The sequence below is a fragment of the Aythya fuligula genome, chromosome 5 (assembly GCF_009819795.1).
Source record: "Aythya fuligula isolate bAytFul2 chromosome 5, bAytFul2.pri, whole genome shotgun sequence".
In the NCBI taxonomy this organism is placed as follows: domain Eukaryota; kingdom Metazoa; phylum Chordata; class Aves; order Anseriformes; family Anatidae; genus Aythya; species Aythya fuligula.
The window spans coordinates 16050736-16069948 of record NC_045563.1 but is presented as its reverse complement, the minus strand read 5'-3'; the positions used below and the strand labels follow the sequence as shown (position 1 = coordinate 16069948).

The 19213-nt window shown below is 37.5% G+C and overlaps 1 protein-coding gene across 1 annotated transcript in view; it reads left to right on the top strand.

Annotated features, from left to right (window-relative positions):
- UNC79 (unc-79 homolog, NALCN channel complex subunit) overlaps positions 1–19213 on the top strand; it is a 101784-nt gene that overhangs the window by 17742 nt on the left and 64829 nt on the right. Inside the window, 20 exon segments of the mRNA XM_032187756.1 lie at positions 435–564; positions 2176–2240; positions 4058–4146; positions 5324–5364; positions 6606–6634; positions 7672–7901; positions 8189–8360; positions 9413–9643; positions 11867–12057; positions 12928–13051; positions 14004–14144; positions 15267–15374; positions 15376–15489; positions 16099–16284; positions 16286–16327; positions 17025–17166; positions 17570–17649; positions 17732–17880; positions 18402–18559; positions 18987–19168. Coding sequence (XP_032043647.1) covers positions 435–564; positions 2176–2240; positions 4058–4146; positions 5324–5364; positions 6606–6634; positions 7672–7901; positions 8189–8360; positions 9413–9643; positions 11867–12057; positions 12928–13051; positions 14004–14144; positions 15267–15374; positions 15376–15489; positions 16099–16284; positions 16286–16327; positions 17025–17166; positions 17570–17649; positions 17732–17880; positions 18402–18559; positions 18987–19168 — 2604 coding nt within the window.

Here is a 19213-nt window from a genome sequence, read left to right as displayed (position 1 = left end):
TTTTTCCTACATACTATGTAGCCATGGCTCCAAGTGGCAGAAATTTTAATAACCACCAGTCTTCTCAGTTCATGTGGGACTGAACTTTTCCAAGGACTCTGAGTGAATATTATGAGTATGTGAATCAGAGAAGGAACCAGTTATTTAGCAATAGCACAGATTGTTGCCCCATGGCTAGACAGAGGCTTCATTCACTATATGTTAGTGTGTGGGGGGTCATAGCTTTTGGATGTTTCATTCCAACTCAGAGGCCAGTTGTAAACATATTGTTGAAGTTTGTAATCTAGTCTACTTGTAAGAGGTTACAAAAGAAAATTTGTAGGGCATGAAATGACTATTTTATTTGTTCAGGTATCTTTCTGAAAGAAAATAATACATACTGAAGGGTGTTTTTTACCTTTCAAAATAAACATATTGTACATGTCTCTCCTTAGGATTTGCTATATGTCATAGCCTATGGACCATCTCAAGTTAAACCTCCAGCAGTACAAATGTTATTTCACTATTGGCCCAATTTAAAACCCCCTGGGGCAATCAGTGAGTACAGAGGACTGCAGTACACAGGTCAGTGCAGCTTTTTTGTATAAACCAAAATGAACATAAAGTAAATGGTGTGATAAGAAGAGATTGGACTGTGCACTTAGTCACATGGTCTGAACTTTTGGGTAGACCTGTGTGGTGTCAAGAGTTGGACTTGATGATCCTTAAGGGTCCCTTCCAACTCAGGATATTCTATGATTCTATGAATCTATAATTACATGCTTGCAGTTTTAAAATGTATTTTGAAAACTTTTGTTCTGTAAATTGGTAATTCTGTAAGTATATCAATACAATATCTATTTGTCTGTGTTTTCAAAAGATGCTATGAAAAATAAAAAATGTGATTGTGGCTAATAAGTATGTTGTGTTACTCCAAATGCTAACTAAAGCAGAACAGAAGAAATAAATACAACATTCCAAATGGTCTGTGAAACTGCTTTCTTTGCCTCAAAAGGGTTCTGACTTATGCTCCTTTCAATTATGGCTTTGATTGCTTTTGTTGTGCCAGCTTCTATCTCTGCTGCTGTTGCTAAGGCTCTTTATCTGGCTGTTATTGTCAAAAAAAAAAAAAAAAAAAAATCAGGTGATGTCAGGTGAAGCCAGTATAACGGATAAGTTCTCAAGGCTGAATATAGTGAGAGAAAATGTTAGACAAACTCAGCAGTGTAGCTGGAGCTGAGAAGGCAGACAGTACAAAGTCCTTTGTCTACCAGACTCTCTAAAGGTGCTGATGGGGTTATGCTTCAGTGGTTGGGACTCTCCAGCAGCAATTCAGAACTTACTTTTCCCAATTGCATGTCTCAACCTGTCAGTTTCAAACAGTCTGTTGTGTAGCATATGTTCATTTTTAAAATTTACAGAATACAGTATTTTAAATAATGAAAATGAAGGATTGAAAGAGACCTTAGAAGACCCACTAGACTAACTCAAGTACATCTAGGAAGTTCCTGATAGAAGTTTGTACGTAAAGCCTTCTCTTGAAAGGTTGATAGATTTTCTTGACATTTTTTTAAATCATATTTCTTTTACTGCTTTTTATCTCTTGTTTCATGGAACCAGGTCTGTAAGCTAAACTATACCATTTGACCCCTAAATAGCACTGGGTAGACTGGAATCATCTTTTTCTATATAAGTTTTCTGTTAATGTATCCCAGGAAGAGTTGCACGTTTTCTGCAATTGCATGGCATTTTTTCACTTCAGGGTATTTCATAAGGCATCCAATTGATGCTGCTGAAACACACCTTTGTTGTTTACTTCTTGTCATTGCAAAAATAAGTCTCCTGTGGCTAAACTGTTCTTCCTTTATTATAATTGTTTTCATTTAGCCTGTGAATGTTATTCAATGTATTGAGTTACTCCTACTATTCTGCTCTGGGAGGGGAACAATAATTAATTAATTCAAAACATAGTGAGATGAGGAAGGGCCTACAAAGGTTATGTCTATGTCTTTCTTTTTTCTTTTCTTTTTAGGCTGTTTATTGTAGTTATTAGGCTTCCTGAGGAATGGCTAGGTATTTTCTTGTATTTATGTAGTACTTATACAAGAGGATCTTGTTCTGTATTGATACCACTAGACACAAAGAATACAAATACCTTTTCTCTGTTGATTAATCTGCTGTATTTTGGTTTTGCAGCCTGGAATCCTATTCATTGCCAGCACATTGAATGCCACAATGCGATTAACAAACCGGCTGTGAAGGTACTGCTGTTTATTACGAGGTCAAATTTGAGTATCTGGAGGCAGGGGAGATTGCACTTTGCCCCAGCTGTATGACCTAGTGATGTGCAGATGACTTAAGGGCAGTAGCTAAGGGTACAGCAAAGCCTTTCAACACTGAAGGTGCCAGAACTATCTGAATATATTCTTTGGATGCCTAAAGCAAGATAGAGTATTTCCTTCAACAACTGTGTGTCAAGTCGTGATACTAAACATGAGTGGTTACAGAGCACTTCATAAAAATTCTAAGCTGGCTTCTGGCTAATCCATTTAAATGTTTTCCTGAACACATGTATGTGTGTAAAATATATACGCAAATCTTTTTATATACATGAAATATTACATCAGTTACATAGGTATATGTTCACCTTGTTATCAGAATGAGGCTATACAATGCATCTACACTTATTCCTTTGCTTGGAATGTGTCTGAAAGCAAATGGCTACAAGGCTTTACTTGCCTCTTTTACAGCCAATGTTTAAGAGGGGGTAAATGATAGCTTTCCTGCTAATACACAAGATAACAAGCAAAATGGTTTGCCCAGGATCATAGAGCTATTCAGTTGTAGTGAGAAGAATAGAATCCCAAGTCCAGTGCATTCTACATTTTGGCATACTAATTAGTTAATTAGATTTGGATATACTTAAGTATGTAGATACAGCCAATTTTCCCAGCATCAGTTCATATAGTAACATAATTATATTAGTCAAAAAGTTCTTCAGTTAGCCTTTTCCAGAGGTTGCTATAATGATTGTCCTAATGGTGATGCATCCCACAAGCCCTGCAACGGACCACTTCGATGCCCACTTCAATTATTCTCTGTGATCCCTTTCCATAGGAAGAAAAGCTGGAAGGTGTTGCTTCATGTTGTAATGATCACTACATTGAGACTAATCACTGAGCAGAGCAAACCAGAAGCAGTCATGCTTCTGTTGTGTGACTGAGGCAGTCATGATCTGTCACCACGTGGAAGAATGCAGCCTGTTGTCTATTGGATAGACAAACGTAAATTTGATTTACAAAGATGAGAAACATTCAAAAAGGCATTTGTCTTTATAAAGCACTTTGGTGGAGTAAGAAACATTTTAAATGGTTAAGATACTGTGTATGCATGCTACTTTTCAACTTTTCCTTAAGTAGTACAAAGTGCTTAAACAAATGCATGTTTAAGCATATTGGCCTGTAATTGACTGACATGTAGAAGGATAAAAGCTAATGCAAGACGAGGTACATTCTTTTTAAGTTTGGACATAAGTTTTAAGTTTGGCAGCCTATGCTGCCAGGGTAGCTACTGGTCCATAGTCTTTATTCTGTCACTGGAATTGTGCTGGGTAGTTAACAGCTATGATGACTGAAAATTAGATTTTGCTGGAAGAGGCATATATTCAGAGAGAGAAATCTGGACTTTTACCTTGCCTTGCCATGAGCAATGGGTCTTCTCAGTGACTGAGTCTTGGAAAGAATAAAAAGTGTGTTGTGACTATGTAATGTTAATACATATGAATGTATAACACAAAAGATACTTGTCCTTGAGAATGTGAATATCCAATATTGATATCGGAACATGCCTTGTTCTTTTCCCATAGGCTCTCATTTTCAGTTACGTCCTTTTCTTTGTTAGAAATGACTTGAGATTCTCTATTGCCATATGCTTGGTATCATCTTTCTGAATACTAAATGCTCTAAACAGTTACCAAAATGTTAATTACATATTTTGTACTAGCATTAATGCATCAAACACTTCCTCAGTGAAATCCCATGGGCAGATGTGTTAATCCTTTTCCTTCTCTGTGTTTCAGATGTGCATTGATCCATCCTTGTCTGTGGCTTTGGGTGATAAACCACCTCCCCTTTATCTTTGTGAGGAATGCAGCCAGAGAATTGCAGGGTAGGTATATATACTAAGAGACAGAAAATGGTATTGTCAGTTAAACGTTGCAGTTCAGAACAGTCTGTTACAGAAGAGTGTTTGGCTTTTTTTTTTTTTTTTTTTTTGTATGATTAGCATATGATTTGTATAGTTAACCCCACTTGAAATAAATTGAGCATAGTGAAACTCAGTATGAATAAGGATTACAGAAACTTACCCCACATGATTAGCACTTCTAGCTTGGACAGTAATGAGCCTTAAAGTTAAGATCTCTGAATGAATAGATAGTGTGAGATGAATTAACTGTGATAGGGGAATCTTGTTAATGTGCAAGCTTTTGGTTATTAATTATTTTCTTTCTCCACATCTTTTAGTTGTCATTAAAAGTATGTTACAATGAAAGATCACAGAGACTTTGTTGCTCTTCTGTAGTATGTGCTTCAGATTATTCTCTATCACATACTGTGAAGCAGCAGAATAAAGAATTAAAACTGGTCCAAGCCTGTCCAGTTCATGAAAGGACTATATCCTGAAATTAATTAACCTCACTTACTTTTTTTTAATTGGAAATTTTATACACGTTTTTTTTTTTTTACAAGATCTACTAATACTTAAGGTGACTTTCAATCATTAGTTCCAATGGGCAAGGTTACAGTTAGTTCAGAATCTATATGTACATTATTGTTTTTGTTGTTCGGCCTCAGTTTAACAGACACCTTTGCATCATACCAGCTGCAGGAAGGAGCAGTATTGTGGAAATCATTTTAGTTTTTTAAGTTACTGATTTAAAGCTGCAGGTTAAGTAATTGAATTTAGTAGAAGTGTAGCTTCTGCGGAGACTTACAGTAAATGGTACAAGTACAATTTTTTAACATGTTTGTCTTTCACTCTTCACTATCATTTCTTAGTCCTCAAACTTTCAGGGTGCACACTATTTTCATTCAATAAATTAGTGACTTAAAAGTAATTTTTAAAAGCTTTGAGCATGAAATATCAGTCTCAGAGTGGTAATTTTCAATAAGTCAGGCACAACAGAGAGAAGTAATGTAAAACAGCTTGCAATTTATGAAACCATGTAAAAATGCTTCTTCAGAATAAAGTCATCCTACCACATTAATTTAGGTAACTTTCCTATGTGCAAAAATAAATGAATGAAAAAGAAATGAAAAGCTAATTAGATATATAATTTTTATAGGGATCACAGTGAATGGTTGATTGATGTTCTTCTACCACAAGGTAAGAGGTATTTCAAGGGTAGGTGCAAACTAAACATAATTGTACAACCCTATCCTCACTGATTTTTTCTGCATACTGTATTACTTGAAATGCTGCATTCTATTTTAAAGGAATATTGTAGAATTTTGAAGTAGCTTGTATTTAATGCTGCTTTATGTCTTTAAAGTACTATAGAGAATTAACTAGTCCTCTACTTGAAATAGTATGCAACTCGTCATGTGTGAGTAAACGAAGACAATTGAATAGATTTTCAATTCTTGAAGTGTCCATAAGTGGGGCCAAATTTTTTAAAAGTATCTGTGTCCAAAAATGGTCTGGTTCTTTTGGTAACCTGGCTTTGATTCTAGAGCTTTTAAGGCTTCAGAAAATTGACTGTATGAACAGAAAGTTTTAGAGAATACCAGAAAAGGATATAAAATATTTTTCATTGATCCACTCATGGTCCATTGACCAGTGAAAGTGTTTGGTATTATCTACCAGAGTGCAGACAAAACTTGTTGACAGACTAAGTAGAATTTCCTGGGCTTAAAGGAGAGTCACATATTCTCTAAATTGCAGTTTTCAAGGGCAGAACAAAGACACTCCCCTCCCTCTCTGTTCTGCAAACTGAAAAGTTTTAGGCAGTGGAGATTTTTCTTGCCATCTCTTTACACTTGTAACATAATCCAGATTACAGAATGTTTAATTTATTTAAGGGAAGTACTCAGCCACCTACATTTACTGAATCGGATATTGCTGGGGCAAACGACTGTGTAGGTACTGACTACAGGTTGAATCTGAAAACATTTCTCTATGGAGTTAGGGGCCACAGACATGGTGGCTACATCTACATTGTGAGTCTAAATGCACTAATCTTTCTTCCTGCCAGCTTTCACAGTCAGTGTAGGCACATCTGACCCATGTCTCTCACAGTATGCCAATCACATTAGCATACCAACAGAAGTACTGTTACAAGTCTGTCTATGAGGCAGAAGCATGAGCAAGGTGGATGGGATGCACAACACACCACACTTAATTTACCAAGGCTGTTCTTTCATTTCAGTGCAGAAATAGCTAGTAAGCCCAAGTATACAGTATCACACCTCATGCAATACAAAAGATTTAGAGTTTTCAGTTATATCTGGAAGCACAAGTTTAGCCTCAGCAACTTCCTTGCAGCAATTCCATTTTGCCATGGTTGCCATAGTAAAACAGAAGGATCGTCATTCTGTGTTGATGTTTTGTATGCCTTCCCCTTACAGCTGAAATTTCTGCTATATGTCAGAAGAAGGTAAGATAAAGTCATTTGTGTGATGGGGCATGATTTGATGTTGTGTGTAATGTCATTCCATTCCTGTGTGGTGCATTCTTTTTTGTACCATTCCAAATTTTCACAATTTATCCATGTATGCATTTGTTGGTGGATGGGAATGATTTAGCAGCAAGACTTCTTTTTGTTTGAACTACTGATATTTGATTGGAGTTGAAGGTTTTTATTGAAGTCATAATTAGTAAGGCAATCTAATTATGCAGTTGAGCTGAGTTGTGATTCTAAGTCTGCTTCTGAGGAAGATACAGCACAAGATGAATTTTAAATCTAAGTGTTTTATATGTTCTTGTCTTTCTGAAGTCCCGGGTTAATCCAAAGTTGGACAAAACTCCTATTGTAAATAGTAAATAGTTTTAAATATATGGACTGAAAGTCTTCAATGCTGTAAAAAGACTGCTGACAAAAAGAATCTGCTTGCAAAACATACCAGCTACTATGATTTAATAACAGTTTAATAATGAGGATTACAGCATATAATATATTGGAGATGTGGTGTGGTAAAGAAAGTTTTTATGTTGGGCCAGATTACCAGAGGGCAAAAGTGAAGGTAGAGCATATTTCAGAGGTTTGGACAGTTACTTATGATAAGCCAGATTCTTACGTAGAGTAAACTGATGTGTCAACATTGATTATACTCCTAAGGATCTGTCAGTTGCCATATGAAACTTAGAGACATTACAAGCAGAGGTTAAGAGATCTACTGTAAAATTTAAAGGTTGCTCCAAGCCAGAAAATAGAGGTTGATGACTTAACTTTTGGTTTGGCCTGTTCCTGAAGAAGAGCAATCGTGACATTTAAGTCCAGGCCCATCATTAAGGGCTGAGCTCCTCTTGGAAGCTCAGTGACACTTGGTTCAGGATTCTTACACATTTGTGCTTATGCGTAGTGAATTTGGAAAGAGCCAGCACTTGAGCCAGTTCCTCACTGCAGACTCTCATCACTGCTTTCATTTCCACTGCCTGATACTTGTGTCCTAATAAAATCTCTCTATTTTGCAGAACTGTAGTTCCCATGTCAGAAGAGCTGTTGTTACGTGCTTCTCAGCAGGATGCTGTGGCCGCCATGGCAACAGGCCAGTGCGCTATTGCAAAAGATGCCATTCAAATCATCACAGCAGTGAAGTTGGGGCAGCAGCAGAAACCCACCTTTACCAGACCTCACCACCCCCAATCAATACACGGGAGTGTGGGGCAGAGGAGCTTGTGTGTACTGTAGAAGCTGTCATCAGGTAATGTTATTGGTTATTCAGCATAAAAATGTAAAGCAGGATTGGGTTTTTATCTAAATATTGTCTGCATAGTGCCAGGGTGCAGAACTCCTGCTGCTGTAAGCAGAGCACCAATCATCTGGGAGTGTTGTCCTCATGGAAGTGTTCAGCCTTCAATCTAATCTTACTTTATTACTGTTCTCAGGAAAATGTTGACGTCAGATGTCTTCATCTATAATTATCCTTGATTAGATACCTGTATCCAGTGCAGGAAGGCTGTATTCACTGACCACAAACTTGTTTTGTAGCTTGCTGAAAGAAGCAGAGTTCCATGCTGAGCAGAGGGAGTATGAGCTCAACCGCAGGAGGCAGATGGGCCTCTCTTCTTCCCATCACTCCCTGGACAACACAGACTTTGATAATAAAGATGATGACAAACATGACCAACGCCTCCTAAGCCAGTTTGGAATCTGGTTCTTGGTAAGAAAATATTTTTCTTCTATTTCTGAAGCCTGGATGTTATCTCTGTCTTTTTTTTTTTCTTTTTCTTTTTTTTTTTCCCCCCATTGTCTGAATTTTAGTTGGATACTTTTCTGATTTGTAGGAAAAACGGAGTTCTGTGATACTCTCGGACTTGGAGATTACAGAACTGGTTTGGATGGACCTTCTGAATCCTCTATTGAGTGTATAATAGCTACTCACCCTCTTCAGCTTTTTATTATCTCTCTGTCTTCTGAATGTCATTTGCTGAATGTTCTCTGCTGAATGCCATTATTTTAACCCTAAGAGGCAATCCCCTTTCCTTTTTTCTTTTTTGGATTCAGTGCAGAACCTGACTTGAAAGTTTCTCGTCTCTAGATGGTAGTAAAAGCTCATCAGTAGATCATTATGGGTTTAGCAATGTGGTTGGTCTGTGAATTCATGTACAAACTTGGTCTCAGCTTTGGGACAGGTTTACAGTAAAGATACTGTTCCAGAAAAAAGTAAGTTAGGAGACAGAGAGAAGACTACTGTTAATCATTCTGTGAGAATTTTTGAGGTCTTAAAGCTCATATTCCTGCCCTAAATGAGGACAAATATATAACCCTTTTGTAAAGCAAAGATCGCTTATACCAAGTAAACATCCTCTTTCAGATTTTTTGAAACCTTTCATTTGGTTTATCTTTACAATTTCTACATTTTGTATGTGTGTTTGTATCATATATTTTACTGGACATTAGATGAACTTTTAAAAGTAATTTCAAAGCTTAAACCAGAATGTTTCAGTTTGTTGCAGCATTCTGTATTTAAATTTTTAGTGTTGAAACTGAGAAACAAAGAAATTCAATGCTTAATTTTTTCTTCTTATTGCTATTTTCTGGTTATGGAAATGTTTTTTCAATTATCCTGTGCCAAGCTCTACTTAAAACTGATCAGCTCACTTGCTGTCTATGTAATCTGCATCCATGTATCTCTGAAAATATGCAAAATATAGTAGACAAGCATTTCAAGTTTCCCACCTTTAAATCTAGATTTGTGTTTCTGTCTTACAGGTGAGCCTTTGCACTCCCAGTGAGAATACACCCACAGAGAGTTTAGCAAGGCTGGTTAGCATGGTATTCCAGTGGTTTCACTCTACAGCTTACATGATGGATGATGAAGTTGGTAGCCTGGTTGAAAAACTGAAACCCCAGTTTGTTACTAAGTGGTTGAAGACAGTTTGTGATGTTCGCTTTGATGTCATGGTTATGTGCCTCCTTCCTAAACCAATGGAGTTTGCCAGGGTGAGGGTAATTTATCTGAAGGTTAATTTATTTGCCATAGACATTAACGTAAAATAGAGTAAGTCTATTTCTTCCCCAACCCTCTCAAGGCAAAAGAAATATTCGTAAAGGAGCAGTGGAGTTCAGGAATTTTTTCTCTTATAGCTTTTCTGGTTTTACTGTGCCAGAGGTGGGGGATTATTTACAGTAATATGAAGACAGAGTGGAAAAATATTTTGGGGATTGAAAGATACTGTGCTTTTTCAATAGCTGTACATCTCCATTATGCTGCCAAAGCATAAAAATTTCTCTTGAGAAACAGGTTTCACATGCCAGCTTCTAGGTATGCGCCTGTCCTTTACTAGTCTGCTTTACTAATATGTTTCTCTGTTCTTTGCATACTTCATCTCTGCAGCTGTGAAGTAAGATTCATGAAATCACATGGTTGTAACTGAAGGGAATTTTGAGCATACTGATAACCTGTAGCTTTGGATACCAAATTTCAGTTAAGAGACTAGTCCGCCGTAGTATGCCTTACTGCTGATGGAAGGAAGGAGACTTACCTGGAAGGTCATTCAGGGTGCCTAAGTGAGACTCCTGCTGGAATCACTCCTAGAAAAAGTCTTTCTTACCATCTCCTTTAATTGTGAAACAGAACTTACCACTTAACTTGGATACTGAAGGCATGCATGAATATTCTGCTATAGAAAACTAGATATCAGGATGAAAATAGGAACTTTGTGAGATGTGTAAGACTTTTCCACATTTATTGCTGCCAGCTATAGATGTGCTTTTGCAGAATTCAGAGACAACTTTCATTTCATGACCTTCTTATGTTAAATGGCCAATCACAGAATCCTTTAGGTTGGAGGAGACCTCCAAGATAATCAAGTCCAACCATTAACCTAGGGTTGCCAAGTCTACCACTAAATCCTGTCCCTAAGCACCTCATCTCCATGTCTTTTGAATACCTCCAGGGATGATGGCTCAACCACTTCCCTGGGCAGCCTGTTCCAATGCCTCACAGCCCTTTCAGTGAAGAAAAGTTTTCTAATACTCAACCTAAATCTTCTCTGGTGCAACTTGAGACTGCTTCTCCTAAGACTTGTTCTCTAGACGCTTCACCAGCTTCATTTCCCCTCTTTGGATACATTTTGGACATTTGTTTTATTTCATATAATTCAGTGGCTGGTATAGGAAGAGCCATAAAGACTTGGTGTGATACATAATATTATCAGGGATGAAGCGTGCATCCATAGATTTTTCATGACCTTGTAAATGGGATTTGCTGTGCAAGTGCAGACCAGCATATGTGTAAGTCTTACTCTGAACCACCTCTCTGAAGATAGACCTTGTCTGTGTGGGAGGATTGGAGGACAGCTGAAGGAATTTGAAAGGTGAATGGATGCACTGGTGTTAGAATTGAAGAAAGCAGATCTTGAGTTTGAGACTAAGGAGAGAAGGGGCTGAACCTCATGCTGTAGTCTATTGTGGACCTTTTTCTTGTCTTGGATCCAGCCCTTTTAAAAGTTTTATTACCCCCCACTGCAGTGCTGAAGACTAGACTGACAACTTGCCAGATTTGCAAAGGTTCACTAGAACATGAAGACAAACAGCCATGAAATTAGCTGTGATGAATGGAGAAAAAATAGTTTGTTGGCTGAGATTACCAGTAGTTGCTGCCAAAACAGCAGGCATCTCTAGAGCCATTAGTAAGGAACAGCAGATGTGAGCTGAGGTCAGTTAGAATAATTAGTCTCTGTAGACTAGTTATTTATGTACTCAGAAGTATATTTTTTGGCTTCCTTCACTCAGGACCTTCCCTCAAAGAAATAATAACAAACAAAAAAAAACAAAACACAAAAGGACTAAACTTTCAAAAAGAAAAAAAAAAAAAAGATCCAGCACTCTAGTGGCCCAGAGCAAATACTTTAAGGTGTAAGTTTGACCAAACAAATCTGTCCTTCACTGAGAATTGTAAACAATTGGGGGTTGTTTTGTGTCATGGCCTGGAAGTAAGCATACTTCATCTAAATCTTGGACAGTGCTTCTTAGGTTGTGGGTGAAACTAGAGAGGAAAAAAACAATGTAATCCCCATGGCCGTATTCTCAATTCAGGCTGGCAGGTGCTGATAATCATCCTTCATGATTTCTGGGCTGCAATATGCTGAGCAAATTGGTGCTGGACCAGTTATAGGGATTAGAAATATTGCTCATCAGTATCATTCCTGGAAATGCCCACAGGTTGGTGGATACTGGGACAAATCGTGTAGTGCTGTGACCCAATTAAAAGAAGGGCTGAATCGAATCCTTTGCCTGATTCCGTACAATGTAATAAACCAGCCGGTGTGGGAATGTATTATGCCAGAGTGGCTGGAAGCTATAAGGACAGAAGTGCCTGATAATCAACTGAAAGAATTCCGGGAAGTGTTAAGGTATGTAGGTATTTGTAGAAACCACTTTATAATTATTTATGTTGATTTTTGAGGGTATTAGTGCAATAAAATGTTGACAAAGAATAAAAATGCCATTCAGCCTGCTCTCTGGTGTGCAATAGACAAGTGAATGCTGCTGAATTTTGCATGAATTATATTTAGACTAGAGCAGTTCAGCTTTGGGAAAGTTTCCTTTTATTGATGCTGATATTCTTGAATCAGCTTCTTTGCTCTGAACAAGGCACGCTTTCCATGGCTTCCTGTAGCATGATGAAGGAAGCATTTTTCTCTTTCTGGCCAGCTGTTGAGGAGATACATTGGGGATTAGTAGAACTAGCACTGAAAGAGAGTTGATTTTTATTGATTTAACTACTATTTTCCCCCATTGAGCAAAGAAAATACCAGAATAGGGGTGGTGACTGCTGGAGTCATAATTTCATGTTTGGTGTATACCTTTCACAATCCAGCTTTGCATTGCTTTGTACTGTGTAAAAGGCTCTGAAACTGCCTGTAATTTTGCATTTGTAGGGACTGATGAAAATGTGTTTAGTGTGAATAAGGAATAGGGATGGAGTGGTAAGATGAAAATTTCCCATACATTGGATTTTGAAATCAAGTGTAACTGGGCAGATGAGATGTAGTACAAATTCTGAAGGTGTATCAATAAATTCAGGGTGATAATAGTCAATCAGGACAGGTGGTATCATCGACCTAGCGCAACTCCCCTGGAGAATGAGGATGCAAATAAAACACCAGAAGTGTCATCAGTGGTGGTTATGAGATTGCCTTTCTATTATTTTTCTGTTTTCATAGTTTACAGTGTGTATGTTGTAGTAATTCAGTGATGCTTTGTTTTGTTCTCCTTTTCAGCAAAATGTTTGACATTGAACTTTGCCCTCTTCCTTTCTCCATGGAGGAGATGTTTGGCTTCATTAGTTGTCGATTCACAGGGTATCCATCCTCTGTGCAAGAGCAAGCGTTGCTTTGGCTGCATGTAAGTGTACTCTCTTGACAAGTCATGCTGATTGATTTATGATTTTGAGAGGAAGAAAGAAGCCACTTACCAGGGATTATGGAACCTTTCTGCCCCTTGAGTAAGGTGGTTGGTAGACAGGTCCTGGGAATTATTTTCTCTTTGGTTGTGTCTTTAGGGCCATTCAGTTATCTCTGACTTTCTGTCAGCAGAACTCCTTAGTCTCCACAGAATTTAGTCTGTAAATTCCAAAATAATTCCAAACTGTAGAAGCAGCTGTAGTCATTGCCACATCTGAAGAACTGGATCAGACTATCACTGTACCCACCACACTTTCTGCTTCTCTGGCAGTCTCGTGGTCTATTTGCCTATTTGTCAATATTCACTGGCATTCACCCAATATTCGTATTCAAATACTACAAGAAAAATCATGTCAGCTTTGGGGACAGTCAATTCAAAAGGCTATAAAATTTTCCACGGCACCTCAGAATAATACCGATAATCTTCATTATTCATTCATATTACCACTGTGATTTGCAGATAACCTATCTTGTCAATATATTGACGTCTGTAGGCTACCATTCTGGCTGGATTCTTAGAATAATTACAGGAATCCTATTTTAGGTAATAATGAAGATAGTTATTCATACAAGTATTTGTAATATTTTTGCTTCACATAAACTTTTTTGTGGAACAGTTTCACATACCTATGTGTTTGTGCATAAAACTGTTCGCAATGTGCACCAAGCATCATGCCAACAAATATTTTGAAAATGCAATGTTTTGCCACTTCTCTTTTGCCCTGATTTGAAGAGAAACCTAAGGTCTCAGCTCACATGAACAAATCCCAAAATTAAATGCATGAAACTTGCTGAACTCAATATGATGTGATAAATATGCTTATAAAGTAGCTGATATTTTTATCAATCTCGAAACTCATGCTTTTTTTTTTTAACTTATTGTCTTTCCTTAGGTGTTATCTGAACTTGACATTGTTGTTCCTCTTCAGTTACTAATCAGCATGTTTTCTGACGGAGTGAATTCTGTAAAAGAGTTAGCAAATCAAAGAAAATCCAGAGCCAGTGAACTGGCGGGAAATCTTGCAGCTCGGAGGGTAACATTTATCCTTCTTATTCTTTTGCTTTGAACAATTTTCCTAACCGAATGCATGTGAAGAATTAAAAAGTTTTATTTATTTATTTATTTATTTTTAACCAACAGTTAGAGTGAATTTTTGTATTGAGGTACAAATTTGGTGGGCCTAGGGATGTTTTGGGAGGATGACAGACCAGAACTTACTTCTGTTTCCCTGCATTTTTTTCCCCCTCCAAGAGATGCAAAAATTGATGCCAAGGAAACTTGTCTGTCTGGAAGAAAATGTTTGCAAACATCTCCTACAGAATGCGTGAGGGACAGCAGAAAGGGTGCTCAAAGGTCAGCTCTTTAGATTTAAGGACCTATGACCTACAGCATCTAGACGATTGATGATTCTTTTCTTGTAGTCCTTCTAAACTCTGATGTAGCTCAGCAGAGAGTACAACTAGCCTGTAACCACTTCCAAACTAAGCAAAAAAAAAAAAAAAAAAAAAAAAGGAAAAAAGGACAATCTTACTGTCTGGTATTCCAGAGCATAGCTGGCCTAAAAATAGACTTTGAGTTACTTAACTGTTTATCTCCTTGGAATAACTGAAGGTTCTGATGGTGTTGTAGGTGGTCTGTATGGTGGTTGAATGTAAATCTGTGCAGAAGTGCATGTCTTGCTATTGTTATATCTAGTTCATTTCCAGCTACCTGTATCCTTGGTGTAGTCTTAGTTATACTGCTGCGAGTACTGCAAGGCATCCACATTTATTAGCTTCCTGCTATTGAAGTTGGTATGTCTGGATCATGGGGAAGATTGTTGTAACTTCATGACCGCTTTACTGTCTGCACCAATTTTCTGTTCTGTTTATGATGGTAAAATTCCTTCTTAGTGGAAATAAGGTAATGAATGACAGCCATTTAACCTAAGAGAATACATACATCTGTGCAGAATATGATTATTGTACTTATACCATATTTTATCATTTAATGGCACTAAGGGACATATATAGATTCAAAAAAAAAAAAGAAAAAAAAAGCTACCAAAGGAAATGATAAGGTTTTCAAAGTTCTTGACATTTACCAGTCTTGTATAGGATTAGATTGCTTAAATGCCTAACATTCATTTGGACATGTTTATTTTATATGTCTTCAGGTAAGCGTTGCTTCTGACCCTGGGCGCAGAGTTCAGAACAACATGCTGAGTCCTTTCCAAGTCCTTTCCAGAGCCCATTTCGGAGTCCCAATACGTAGTCCTTTTCACAGGTCCCTTCAAGAACTTTGGACATCCCAGTGGAAAGACAATTGACTTAGACTGTGAGGATGATGAAATGAATCTTAATTGCTTCATTCTGATGTTTGATCTCATCCTGAAGCAGGTACTTGCAGAAGAAAAACATCCATGCTGAGGGACAGTGAAGTTCTGCAGTCACTTTTGTCTCTCCTTTGGTCCTGTATTGAGTCCCTTTATGCTGAGGGAGTGCATGAAGTACAAGGCATTGAAACCTTTCTGCAGCTTTCATGTGGCTTTAACCCATACATGAGTTGTGGGTTCATGGTCAGTGAAGAGAAGGTAGATACCATCCACATCATGTTAGGTGGCTCATATCAATGAAATGAACTTCTCCTTGGAGATACAGTTATTGCTACAGACTAGAAGCAGGGGCTTGTTGATGGCCTTAGATTAGATGCATAATTTTTGGATAGGTAAAGTTATACATTGTGAATCTAAGCCCAAGTGTTTTGGATAACTGTCTCCAGGTAATGTTAATTTGCTTATGCTTGAAATTGTCTAATTACCTTCAAAATCTTACTCCAGCTGTTCAAGCTTTGTCCTGAACACCAGTGGCAATTAAAATTGTGAGTTGCAGTTTATCTCATTTCTCATCCAGTAATGCAATTCACTGGAACAAATGTAGGAATAGGCCAGGACTGCGCTCTGTTTTTTAAATAAATAATAAGTCCTTATTCTTTTCACTCCCTTTCAGATGGAACTCCAGGATGATGGTGTCACTTTGGGCTTAGAGAACAGCATTTCAAAAGATATAATATCCATCATAAACAATGTATTCCAGGCACCTTGGGGTGGTTCTCACAGCTGTCAGAAAGATGAAAAAGCAGTTGAATGTGGTCTGTGTCAGTCCAGCATTCTGTGTTACCAGCTGGGTTTTGAGGCTGCTGGAACAGCTTGCTCCAAAAGAAGAAATCAGACTTGTGGTAAGTACAGCAAGAAAAAGAACCTCTGTTACTGGCACATAACTCCTCTACTTCATCGTGCTCATTGCATTGTGATGGCATGGAAGAGCTTGGAGGTTAAAGCAAAAATGCCATTGAATTTAAAATCTCCTGGGTTTGAATTGATTTAAAGAACACAGGGAAGATGGCAATATTCATCCAGTATGAATTCTTCTCCCTGTCCACCATTGTCTGCTTTGGAAGTACACTCCTATGATACCATCTTAAATAAAATGTGAAATGTTTAATACGTAGTGCTTTCATCTTTTAAAAACTAAGAATGGGTATCTTCAAATGATTAATGACTTTGAGAGAATCAGATGTCAAGTGGGCAACTTAAAAAATCTTAGTTGATGGTTGACTGTTGAAAATGCTGAGAAAGGAGGACAGGTTAAGTGAAACCAGTGTGATTGGATGCCCCTCAGCTCCAATATGCATATACAATAGCTGTTAAGTGCTATCATGTAAAATCCATGTTTGAAACACAGTCTTATTGTCAATCCATTTGCTGATGCAGAATTTTAGATATGCAGGTGATTTGAATGCATGAGTGTACATGGAAACTGGACAGTGTGTCATTTGGGCTCAGCTTATCCACACTAAATATTAAACAAGAGGATATGGCTTAATGTATACAGAAAACATCAGTAAATGAATTTAACTTACTATGTTCTTAAAGGAGCCCACAGATAACCTTGAGGATAGTCTTCTGTATACTAGACCTGAGTTTATTATAGGAACTGAAGGAGAAGAAGATGACAAATCAGCACCAAAACATGGAGAAAACCCAGGAAATCACACAGAGACCACAGAAAATGCTGGTAGGTTCAGGGTGAGAAGACAGAGTATTTAAGTGAGGCTTTAAATGAAACATTTCACTTGTATAGAATACAAGGTTTTGAAGCATTTTTTCAGGTCCAACAATGCATAGTCACTTTTTTTTTCTCATGCATTTAATTCAACTTATCAATAGGAGGGCTGTATAATGTTGGCTGCAAGTGTGACTGAGTCTCAAAAAGTGTTAGAAGAAATCGTGGCTTTGTGGACATATAAAGTAGCAAACATTAGATGCCAAATTCTGTGCAGTTGTAACTCAACTGACATCAGTGTTACTGATAGCAAGAATTAATTTACCTCTGATTACTTTCACATTCTCTAGTTTCACTTTGAATTAACAAATGAAGGGAATTTGTCACCAATTTATGTAACTTACTTTTTTAACAGCAATAAAGAATGACACAGAAAGAAAATTTTGTTATCAGCAACTTCCAGTTACCTTGAAGCTCATATACACAATACTGCAGGTAAAATTAATGATGTTGTTTAGTTTGAATTTTCAGTTAAGCAGTTTCACTGTGTTGAGAGTAGTGCATCTTGCTTACACAGGAAATGTCAAGATTTGAAGAACCAGACATTCTTTTTAACATGCTGAATTGTCTGAAGATTCTTTGTCTTCATGGGGAATGCCTGTACATAGCAAGAAAGGACCATCCACAATTTCTTGCCTATATTCAAGATCACATGCTGATTGCAAGGTAGGTTTTATCACAAGTTTTGTCTTCATACTTTTTGATTCCCAACTATACATTCATTTGTGACATTAAAGAATTTGCAGGTTTAGTAGGGAAAACTAACAGAAGGTCTAAAGAAGCGTGGATATCATAGTGATTTGTGAATGTATGTCACTCATGATGTCAAGGTGGTTGACACGGCTCGTGTGCTGAACTTGGTCATGTTGAAAATGCTGATTTATAGCACAGATTATGTTTCATGGCTGTTGTGCCTTGAATTAAGCAAAATCTTGTTAAATCTAAAATGTTTCAATGTTAGCAATATTTGAACCTGGATTTTCAAGAAAAACTGTTGCATTTGAAGATTTCCAAGTGGCTCTATTCACCTAACAGCAACTCTGCAGTATTCTCATTAAGGCTCAGGATGGCTTATAGAGATTTTCACAAAAAGTGCATTCCCTCTAACAATACAGTATGGGCTTTTAGAAGAAAGTATGTCAAGGGAGTGCTTTTATAAGCGTACTTGCTGTGTTTGGTCTTTCCAGCTTATGGGGAGTTGTGAAGTCTGAATTCTCTCAGCTTTCTTCTCTGGCAGTCCCACTACTTCTTCATGCACTTTCACTTCCCCATGGAGCCGACATTTTCTGGACAATCATAAACAGCAATTTTAACAGCAAAGATTGGAAGATGAGGTTTGAAGCAGGTAAGCCTGAGAAACATATGCTATTTAGTGCTTGTTGCTTCACTGAAGAGCTATAGCTTTCTCTGCTGTAATTGATGAAACTTGTAACGGGCGATTACATCTTTTTGCTGGTTTGGGGAGTTTGGGAGGTAGTTGGATGCAAAACTATGGCACAAAAATGCAATAGAATAGAGGAGACTATAATGCATTCTGGATAATCAGAGCAAGACCAAACTCACAATAACACCTCCTAGCTGTTCTTTGTTGCTACTTTCTAAGATGTGCATATTTCTAGGAGAGATATTTTTATATATTTTTTATATAAAATTTATATATATATATTTTAGAGATATTTTTTAATAATCTACGATTATTAAGACATGAAGGGCATAAAGAAGCCATTGTCTGAATTAATATTTATATTTTCTTTCTCTGGGGGCTGCTACAGTGGAGAAAGTGGCTGTGTTGTGCAGATTTTTGGATATCCACTCCGTGACAAAAAACCACCTACTGAAGTACTCTTTGGCTCATGCATTCTGCTGTTTCCTGACTGCTGTGGAAGATGTCAACCCAGCAGTAGCTACAAGAGCTGGACTACTACTTGACACCATAAAGCGGCCAGCTTTACAGGTAGGTTCATTATACAGGGGAAAAATGCATTGAAACAGGAATTTG